Below are 11,580 nucleotides of genomic sequence, written 5' to 3'. Positions count from 1 at the left end.
TTGGCGGCACAGTGGCTCAGTTGATAGAGCTGATGCCTCTCTGCAAGAAGATCGCCGGCTCAAATCCCGGCCTGGGACCTTTCTGGGTAGAGTTTGCATGTTCTCTCCATGCACTCCGGCTTCCTCCCACAGACCAAAAAACATGATTGTTAGGTTAARTGGTAACTCTAAATTGTCCCTAGGTGTGTGGCCCTGTGATGGACTTGTGACCTGTCCAGGGTGTACCCCATCCTTCGCACTGTGACTGCTGGATATGGGCACCAGTGACCCCCYTGARCCTGAAAGGAAGAAGCAGGTATYATGGATGGATAATACATCCTTTAAAATGAGATGCAGATATTTTCTTGATTTTCGACTGAAGACAGAATTAAGATGGAGATAGACCAAATYGACTTGATTTACAGGCTCTGATTGGGGCAGGTAAAATATGGCCTCAGCCTCAACTTGGCCACTGCATTTTTGATAAAGGTGGCAGAGAATGGTGAGGGTTTTATGACTCAGTGTTTTGTTTTTTGTTCCGCTCTCGGAGGAGTAAGACACTTTTTCCTTCTCTCCTGCCCTCCCTTYTCTTTTCTGCTTGCTGCTCGGAGCCTCCTCTACGTTTTCATCCAAAACAAAACTTATGGATTTATTTTTATGGATTTGGTTAGCCYGTCTCTTAAAACATTTCTGGAACATTTTTTTTCCATGGGAGGACATGTCAAAGGTGGGACCTCTGTTTTGCTCTGTTCAACTAGCTGTATATATATTTGGATTCTGATCACTGGATTCTACAAATTGGCTTGTTGGTCTCCTGGTGTTCTACAAAACAGCATCAGTGGCTATTCAGGCCATTTCCTGGCTGCCTGACCAATATGAAGGATTGCTGTTCCCAGCGAGTTMGGACAAGGTCTACAAYCGGTTCTGCTGAGGGTCGCGGGCCGGCTGTAGTTCCTGGACTTTGCTGATGAGATGGAATTGATCTTGGAGAATCTGATAGCTCAGCTCGGTGGAATTGTCCACACTATCTGTCTGATTGGATTCGCCACCTTGAGATGTACCAGCAGACATTAAGACAGATGAAAAATTATTATTGTCTGCCTGCCCGAAAACATTTCTTCTGTTCCCAAACAACTGATTCCAGATTTGTGCCCCCCCACATGTGGCCTTAAAGGTGGTGGCTCTAATTTCTCCTGATGTTTACATTGACTTGAGGCTCCTCCCCCCACCTCTCCCCCTCTCACTCCATCTAATCTGATCTCCTGAAGGTCATTCTGGAGCTACACAGAATGAACAATTCAACACCAATATTCTGAACTYATGGCTGAACGGTTTTTCTTTTGGGYACTGGATTCTTCAGACTTATTCCCRCTAAACTCACTCACTCCTCTGGCTAATAAATGTGTTCTTGCTTGATGAGTTTTTTCATAAACACCATAATGTATCATATTTCGTTGATATAATATGATGTTTTGTTTTTTCCTCATCTATCCTCGTATGGTATTTTCGTTTTTCCTTTTAAAGGTAGCGCAACCCCTGCTGGTTGTTGCATGACCTAAACACCTGTTCCCCCATGTTTTTGTCATGTGTGTCTTCTTGAATGGGTGTTCTTAAATGTAATTTCATTGTGCTCTGTACATTGACAATAAAGGCATCATCAATCAGTCAATCAATCAATCAATCAATCAATCAATCAATCAATCAATCAATCAATCAATCGTTGGGTGGCCGCATTATGATGACTTGCCTAAATTAAGGCACAAGTTGTATGTAGCGATGCAACATTTTTTATTTATTTATTTTTCTGCGTCTGAAGTTAAGCTTTCAGAAGTTTAGTCATCCTGTCCAGTGCAAACTGGAACATTAGATGAGCTGAGTCAGCAACAAGAAGAGTCCATATTAATTTTTTGAAAAATGTTTTAGATAGATCCTATGCTTGTGAATACTTCCTTCTTTGGATCGGACAGAAGCCACAGAACCATCTGATGTATCCTCAGGCTGATTTGCTGATCTGGACAATCAGAGCCACTCTGAGCTGAGCAGATACTTCTTCAGGAGATATCCCACTCAGACCACCCTTTGGCTGACCTGATTCATCCTGCATGGCACTGATCTCAGCAGGTGAAAAAACCTTATCTTAGCACAGCAAATATAAATGAGAAAAATGTGTAATAAAGTACAAAGTATGTAGAAGTAGTTTGCAAAAAAGAAAAAAGGTATGGAAGAAACGATAAACAGGAAAACAACACAGTCAGCTTGATAGTTTGAAGCTTTGACAAACAGATCATATGTGGAGTAATATTAGTTCCTCACTATTATACAGTTAATACCATCCTGACGTTTCATCTCAACATGCTCAATTTTATCATGAACAACAACTGTCAGTCTTGCTAAATTATGTGCAAACTAATTCATTTAAATCCAGTCCAAGCAAAATTAATGAAAAGCATCCAGTGTTAAATATTCATTAGGACAAATCTGTAAAAAATGATGCTTGCATTGGTCTCTGTTGGGAAATGTGATTTTTTGCATCCTATGTTCTGTTTTCCACCAGTACAGACAGAGACYTTGTCATGCAGCTTTCCTTTGGCGGGTCAGGCGATCAGGATCATTTTAGTCTTAATCTTAGATTAAAACAAAAATTTACAGTTCTGTGCAAATTTCTTTAGACAGCTGTGAAAATCTGATGTGGAATATAAATCCTTACACAAATTMAAATCTTGTTTATTTCATACGATGAAAAAATTTCTAAATCATTTCAAGACAATCATTTCTTCTAGGTCCACTGAAGGATTTTGTAGGATTATAGTTGGGTGTTAGAGTAACCACTTAAACCAGACAGGTCCTTTTCATTTGTAGGTTGAAACACACTCATTAGCTAAAACAGACAGCTGTGTAGGAGGCTGAACACCAGATGAGAGACAAATTATGCCCCTTAGATTGTAGTGTTGTAGAAAATAGTTTCATGTCAAACACTCCAACAAGACACAGAACAAAGATACAAAGTAGGTGAAGATTATCAACGCATAAACACTGAAGCACAGTGAAATTTACATCAGAATATACAGATTATCTGGAATATGTTGCTATGACTTTTGGTAGAGGAACCTCATGTGACATGAACAAAAATCTGTGAAAATTTTCTGCAAACAGAACGACTTTGATGAAATTATTAAGAAAAATAGGGCATTTTTGGAAGGGATGCACCAAACAATCGGTCTGAAARCCGTACATTCTTTATTTCTATTTTTTAAATGATCAGAACTACAAATAAGATAAAGGTAAAGGAATAGTTTAAATTTTGAAGCCAGTTTCCTGTGGAGTRACCATTATCTTACCTGCAACTGAAATCCCTGGGAACATAATCAGTTTAGAATTCAGAGCAAAGGATTTTTTTTTCTCAGGAGAGATGAGCTAATGATTAGTCAGACCATGACCAAGATGAAAAACATACATTTGCTCATTTCAGTGTAAATAGAAGGTGACACTAATGGAAAACTAAAGTAGTGTTAAAAAAAGACTGATCACACAAACTACTTTGTATTTGTTTTTAAACAGCAGACAATCTTGAACTGCTCCTCTGGGGCCAGTTGTTAGCTCATATCATGAGAACTTTAAATTTATTCTAAACTGATGCTTTGAGTAGCTTCTACTGAATATAAATATTGATTGTTGATAACTACACAGAACACCACATGAAAAATCCAACCTTTGGTGCATAAATGGGATTATTTTATTTACTTCCTTTTCTGTTGCGTTTTAAACCACCACTTCTGCTTAATTTATTTAATTTATTTTTTAATTTATTTGTTTCGATCGTATCTTATTTTAGTGACATTTTTTATTTATCTGAAGAGAGAAAAGGACTGTTACCCATTGGAAGTTCTTGTTACAGTTGTTTGTTGAATGACAGCAATTTTTAAAATCCCATTTATCTGAGTTTGTATAGTTTAATCTGTTGAAAGAAAATTGGTGTTGGAAAATCTGTATTGGCAGGCCAGWGCTATTCAAGAACCAGATATTGGTATTGGTCTACAAAACCAGAATTGGTGCATCTCTAATTTTTTGCTGACTCAGGTATATTTTACAATAGTAACATGTTTATCTAAACATAAGGATCTGTGAGTTTTGTTGGTATATTCASTGTTTATTTTGCTTATTTTTTTATTACTGTTTCATTAGTTTTTGTCTTCTTTTTCTTTGGGTACTTCCAGTGTTTTAGTCCCCAGTGTGCATACCTACTTCTGTGTGTTCTTCTCAAGCTCCTCCCACAGCTTCTTGTCTCTCCCCAGGTGTGTCCCATTACCCCTCGTTAGTGCCCCTTTATATTCTCGTGTCTCATGTTCCCTGTTGGTACAATGTACCTTCCATGCTTGTTTTGGTTTGTTCTTCCCATGTGTTTTCCCAGTGTTCTCCWGCATAAGTATTTATGCTGTCACAACAGCATTTTAATTCAATTATTAAACTAATTTTCTCTTTGATATCCAAGCTTCTATGAGTGTTTTTGTGCCTGTTCCCTGGGTTACCTTAAAATCCACTTTTTAGCCATTAAATACATTTTGTTGCAGACCTGGAGTCTCTAGGAGTTGAGAACATTTTAATTTCGTCTCTTCCGGTGCTGCAAAGATATCTTTATATTATTTAAATTTTTTTATTTTCAAACTTTATTCATTTATTTAAAAACTAAATTCTATGTACAATAAAAAAGAAAATACAAATAAAGTAAAATGAAAGGCAGCAGAGAAAAGAAAAAGATCTTATAATATCTGCCCCTTTTTTCTCAAGTATAAATTCAAACAATAATAATCTTCAGTCAACAAAACAAAAACATCAAATCTTTCTAGAACAACAAATTATATGAATACACATTATACTGTTTCATATTTTTAACAATCTAGCTTTTATCATTCTCTTGAACATGTACACTGATCTGGCTTTTTTAACATCATCTTCCAGATTATTGCACAGTCTCACTCCTTGGATTGAGTTGCATCTTTCTTTCAAACATGTTCRAAATTTAGGTTTCATGAACATCTCTGTCTCCTTACAATTATAACAGCTCTCGTTCTTAGCAAAGATTTTCTGGATGTTTAAAGGTAATGTGTTTGGTGAGTTGTATACATGACTAATAAAATGTTATAATCAACCAAATCATAAAATTTTAATAATTCCATCCATCCATCCATCCATCCATCCATCCATCCATCCATCCATCCATCCATCCATCCATCCATCCATCCATCCATCCATCCATTTTACAAAATTATGTATCAGATGGATAGCCCTTTGCTGCAAAAGAAAAACAGGATTTGTATTAGTCTTACATGCTTTACCCCATACCTCAACACAATAGACCAAGTGTGGAACAACTAACGTGTTATATAACATATACAGAGCTTTATCAATGAACAAGTCCCTTACTTTGTAAAGAAATACAATGGATTTAGCTAGTTTTATTCTTAAATAATTTATGAGGTTTCCATGTCAATTTCTCATCAATAATAACACCCAAAAACTTTATCTCTAACTCTGTTAATCTCTACACCATCAACTCTAAATGGAATATTAACAGTTTTTTGTCTCTTTGTAAACATCCATCCATCCATCCATTTTCTGTACACGCTTATTCCTTTTCAGGGTCGTGTGGGTCACTGGTGCCCATATCCAGCAGTCACAGTGCGAGGGGCGGGGTATACCCTGGACAGGTTGCAAGTCCATCACAGGGCCTCTTTGTAAACATCATATAATTAATTTTATCCAAATCTTTATATTCTGTTTGTGTCATTTTTTCAACCTGTTCTGTTTTCTCTATTCTCTGATGTTTTCTGAACTATTACATCACAGAAATTCCAACAGAATTGTCAAATAAGGAATAGACTTACTAACTACAGTTTTATCGTCTTCATTCTCTTCTTGCTCTGGGGTGAGGTGTTAGGCGCCTTGTTTGGATTTAAAGAYACWGCCTCAAAATGAGTTGATCTGAGACACACCTCAGAAAAGAGGTGAAAGAATGGCTTGTGGAGTTACAGTAAGYAGAAATTCAGACCAAAGCAATGCAGTTTCACTGAATGAATGATTCAAATGTGAAAAAGAATGATTTAAAATGTGTTTTTCTTGTTTTGAAATAGCTTYCAGTTTCAATTTTCTATTTGGAGATTTGCTTCACAAAATGTTCTTCTAACAAACAATGTCACARTAACTTTCGAGCTGTGTTCCAATCCTTTGCAAACAAACAATATTTTCAATTAATTTACAAATTATACTTCAAAACACTGGAATTGCTGTCTCCTTTCATCCAGGTGTCTTTCTCGTCACTAAAGAACTTTCAGTTTTCTTTCAAATCACCTCCGAGTGTAGAGTACATTTAAGTGTCCATAGATTTCAGTTGTAATTTAAATAAAAGAAAATTATACTTCAGAATTGGAAGTGAAACCTTCCAACACAAAACACCATAAAGAAAATACCCACATGAACTGAAGTCTTCAGTGTTTCTGTCTGCTCGTCTTAATAAGAGTGTTGTTATAAAGCATACTTTACCCGTCTTTTACTGTTCATACATCAACATGTYGACATTTCTTTTTCTTATCCTAGAGTACTACAAAGTGCTGTTGGATTTTGTAAACTAGCAACATTGGCCCCCTTCAAAATTTCCCCAAAAATCTTCTAGTGATTACATCAGCAAGGGGTCTCTCAGACATACATTTCAAAGCGGGCTCAAGTTTCAACATGTGCTGTACAAACTCTTTGGAAGAAGCACCAGGAAGCGTGCAACATTAAGGATCGCAGATGCAATGGTTTGGCCGAGGAAACTTAGTGTGGCAGATGAAAGACACATTATGCTGACTTTGATTCAAAATCAAAAGATGTCCGGCAATGTCATCAGCTCAGAACTGACAAAAACCTACAGGACCCGGGTACACCCATCCACCATTTGGTGTCTGTCTTTGTGGAAGAATTGTGGCCCAAAAAAAAAAAAAAAATTCCACCCAGTGAAGCACGATGCAGTTTCATGCAAACCTTCAGAAAGCGTTTCTTCAAATGGAGCTGATGATCTGGTCAGGATTAATGGTATTCAAGCAAATGCAAGCAAATACTTGTTTATGCTGCAATACCACCTAGACGGCTAATTGACCCCAAATTTATTCTGCTGCAGGACCATGATCCCAAATGTACACCCTGCATCATTAGGAAGTGTCTTCAGAGTAAAGGTCATTTTATTCTCCATTCAAAGACGAAAAATCGACTCTCATTGARGCAGTTGTGGGGGAAAAAAATCACATCACTTTTTTCTTGTTGTAGCTTCATCTGCTCCTTGACACAAAGCCTACAGACRTATTTTCACAGGTGCAAACTATTGTGTGATTGGTCAAAAGTTTGTGGGCATGTTTGTTTATGCTGAAAAGCGTCCAGATGTCATTTTGCTTCAACTACTCCACTTTCATTATCCGTCTGTTGTGCGTGTTGAGCTCTACGCCCTGTGTCTTATGGACTATTAAAGGGATCCACGATTAGTTGTAACATTAGACTTTCATAAACAAATATTTTAACTGTAAAATAAAGACTGTAAAAAATACTGTAGGATGTTTAATTTTGTAAACTTTTAAAAATATATTTTAACACGGACAGAGCCATTTTATTTACACACAAAGCATTCTGGGTAAATAATGACATGGATAGGTCCTCAGTGTGAGCGAGCTATATCCACCCTGAAGGTTAATCTTGGACAATATCTGATGATCGACTCTTTTAAATGAAACCAGAGAGCGTTGACAGAGAGGAGAAGGTAGAAATGACTCAGCCTGTAACTGAAAATATAGATGGAGGACAACAGAGCTGCTTCATGGAAGATGAACCTCAGCTTAGCCTGTTAGCCTTTGCGCTAGCGCCAATGCTATATGTATAGCCTTACATGTATTAGCTCAGCGCTAGCGCGACAAACAAGCTAAACTGTTGTCCTCCATCCATATTTTCAGTTACAGCTGAGTCATTTTTGCGTTCCCCTCTCTGTCATGTGGATGGAGGACCTCAGTGACGAGAGGAGAATGTGTAGCGCTGAGCTAGTACATATATATGGTGATAGCGTCTAGRGGTGAAATTGTCCAAACTTAACCTTCAGGGTGGATATAACTCGCTAGCAGCCTCGCACTGATGACCTATCCATATCATCATTTACCCAGAATGTTTTGCGTGTAAATAAAATGGCCCCGTCCATGTAATATATTTTTAACTTTTAGTTCAAAAGTTATAAAAACTAAACAGCCTACAGTATTTTTACAGTCTTTATTTTACAGTTAAAATATATGTTTATTAAATAAAGTRTAATGTTACAACTAATCATGGATCCCTTTAAACGACTGTGTGAAAAAGAACATCTTGCAACCGCAAGCCCACTTCTTGTCTTTGGAGAGAGGATAAAATGACTTTAAAACAGCATCAGTTTCTGTCTGTGTAGTTTTCAGACACTTAGTGATGCTAAGATTRGAACTCGGAGTGGTCTGTATTACTACCGGTTCTTTTAAAAAAACACAATATTCTGTACATTTGTGAAACATTATTCTTTTCTAATTTTTTTACACCCAACTTAAACTTTTGCACATCACTGTAGGTTATTAAGTTGAGTTCAACCTGTTTGAGATTCATCATCTGTCCCTTATAGAGACAGGTTGCAGACCAGTGACCCCTAAATCTGTGAGCATTTGAGATTTTATTTTGGTGATTTATTAATAACACCCCACCCCCCAAAGGAAAACAGCTGAATCTGCATCTGTTGGACAAGTTTAAATTTAGGAACAAAGTTTCATTAGAAAAACCTTATGTTATGTCACTTTGGGCGATTGTGGTAAATTCATTATCAGTAACAACGAGCACAAATCTCATGATTCTGAAGTTTATCTGGTGAAGTTTAGAAAAAAAATATCAAAAGTTTCAAAGGACCCTTCCAGTGCTGACTTTTACACTGAAAATAATCAGCATCGACCAATCAATGGTTCTACAATGTGCAATAAAGGGCACAAAGCAGGATTTTGATGCTTTCCAATTATCCAATAAATTATATTCCCTTTTTATTTTTGACTCCATTAATCTTTTACCATAATGCTTCAYAAAGTAACAGAAAAACAAACATTAGAACTTTATGAAGATGCACTTTATTTTTAAACTTACCGCTGTCCACCATGTCCCCGGGTTGTCCAGTCCACAGTTATCACTGTACTCCAGGCAGCAGGAGTCTGGCACCCGGGTGGCGTTGTACACCTCAAACCAGTCTGTGTGGTTGGTGACTCCACAACAACGAAACTGCCCAAAAAAAAGAGAGTCAAAAGTTTTGGGGTATTTCTCTCTTTTTTTTTCCACCATCACATGAAATTCTCCTTTCATAAAAAGCRATCTGAACACATCTAGATTTAAAATCACCAATCTTCTAAGAATAATTGTTGCAGTCTGAAACATAGAACTTGTGTTGAATGTGCCTGATATCGATCTGAAGCTGCTTCTGTACCATTTGTAGCAAAGCTATTATTTAGATTTCTAACTCGCCTGCTTCTTTTGATCTACATCTTCCTGCTTTGTGATTGCTATAGATTTTTGATAAGAGGACACGGTGACTTTCAGATTTCGGTTCATCAGTGGATGTGGAAAGATAAAGTGCTCCCGATGTTTTTGTTCATCTCTTGAACTTTAATTCCACACAGGAGTAACACCGTCTGAGCCCCTCCCTGCAGCAGAGCGTGCACGGAATTGCAAACTACGAGTTAATTTAAAACTTGCTTATTCGCTTAAAAGAACAGACCAAATTTGCAATTAATCATAGAATCCAGCTGAGTTAACCCCCTCAAAAGCCTCCAAGTTTGCAAGTAAAACAAAGGTTTAAGCTGGCGTATGGTTTATTTAAATGTAACCACCTTGGAAAGTTAACGACCGGTGCGGCACGTGACTTCTCCAGATTTATTGCATCTGCATTCATAGAAGGCATTGTTGAAGTTTTACTGCTTCCTCTCCTGTGTGTGAATGCTCTTTCGATGTACATCCAGAGTTCTATAAGTGGCCATAAATATCATCCAAGGTGACCTTTGCTCTAGGGACATCTGCGGTATTATCCATTCAGTGACTCAGCATGTATGAAAGAGGCTTAGGAAGGAGGGAGTAACAGAATGAGAGCTGCCTTTTAATGGTTTTTGTCTCCCACAGACTTTGCAGCTCTCTCTACACACACACACGAGCAACGGCACTGATATTACAAGGATAAAGGCACACGTTCACGCAGGCATACCTAGAATTTCAAARGGGGGCTTATTTAAGCAGATTCTCTTCATCCTGCTCGCCGAAAATAAGAGCTCTGCACGTTATCACCCCCACTTAGAGATCCAGACCTGCATTTATTTGCATAGCAATAGATTTCWCTGTCATCATTTATGTCTTTTCGTTTGCCACAGACACAAGCTCACAGAATACCCCTTCCAGGCAAAAGTTTGCATGCGTGCGAAACACACGAGAGCCAAACTTTAGCTAATAGAACAAAACTACAAGCCATAACACTATAACCGAAAGCCCTGAAGTCTGCAATCTATCATTCCGAGACACCTAAAAGCATTTTTAGTTTCTTCAGCTGCTGTATTCGCTCTCTGCAATCCTTAATTCCCAATCTCTTTCTCACATGGTGTTTTCTTTGCAGAGATTTTTGAAAGGAAAAAAAATACATAACAAAGGAAAAAGGCACATCAAAGTGAGAYCTGGTAATAAAGATTACCTCATAGGGTCTAAAACGTCTGCATTATTCTCATCTCACCAGGAAAGTACCAGAGACGTACCATGCTTGTTGTTGTCATTTTCATTCTAAATYCATTATTTTCTTTTAGAATGTCAGTCTGCTAGTAAATGTATAATATGCCATTGATGAGCAAATGTATTATGATAATTTTAATTTGAAGATATCTAAACAGAACGGTGTTCCATTGTGTGATAATTCGCTGAATTTTTAATATGATGACTGTAGTACAAAAAGTGAAACCATGCCTAAAGCAAAAATAACCCCTGTCACAATAAATAATGCAGWCAGAATGTTATGCATCTCAGCTTGTGACAGAAGAGTCTGTGTCTTGTTTTGGTAAATGGCACAGAGGTTAATATTAAATGGGATATATACATGCATATATGGGTGGGTGGTATCAGAATAACACCACCCACACAGTCCAGATATTTGCCGTCTTACATCAGTTTGCACTATCATCCAGGCGTTGGTCAAACCCACGTTGCCTTCAGTGCCAAAGAGCTGGAGGCCTTTCTTCAGATCTCTCTGTGCGTAGTGATCAATCTGCAAAAACAGGATGAGAGAAAAAAAAGAAGATGAAAAACAGGCTGTTTTTAAAACAAGACAATTGAGCAAACATCATTTCGGCCTCTAGTTTGCACTGGATGTTTCCATTTTCTTTTTTGTTGCAGCAAATTGTTCTAACACAAGGAGAAACAAATGACCACTTAGATTTCCAAGAAAAGCTGCAGTGCTGTCTGAGGAAGGTGGAACGACAGAAACTCTTTCTTTCTTTCTTTCTTTCTTTCTTTCTTTCTTTCTTTCTTTCTTTCTTTCTTTCTTTCTTTCTTTCTTTC

General features: G+C 37.5%; 1 protein-coding gene across 8 annotated transcripts in view; it reads right to left on the bottom strand.

Annotated features, from left to right (window-relative positions):
* tspan4a (tetraspanin 4a) overlaps positions 1–11,580 on the bottom strand; it is a 270,357-nt gene that overhangs the window by 22,183 nt on the left and 236,594 nt on the right. For all 8 annotated transcript variants that reach the window (XM_014018733.1, XM_014018737.1, XM_014018734.1 and 5 more), the window contains 2 exons: positions 11,186–11,287; positions 9,142–9,273 (listed from right to left, as the gene is read on the bottom strand). In XM_014018733.1, coding sequence (XP_013874187.1) covers positions 9,142–9,273; positions 11,186–11,287 — 234 coding nt within the window. The remainder of the gene's footprint in view (positions 1–9,141; positions 9,274–11,185; positions 11,288–11,580) is intronic.

This window comes from Austrofundulus limnaeus, unplaced genomic scaffold (genome assembly GCF_001266775.1).
Source record: "Austrofundulus limnaeus strain Quisiro unplaced genomic scaffold, Austrofundulus_limnaeus-1.0 Scaffold200, whole genome shotgun sequence".
NCBI lineage: Eukaryota > Metazoa > Chordata > Actinopteri > Cyprinodontiformes > Rivulidae > Austrofundulus > Austrofundulus limnaeus.
The sequence above is the reverse complement of the archived record's forward strand: the minus strand, read 5'-3'. Positions and strand labels throughout refer to the sequence as shown.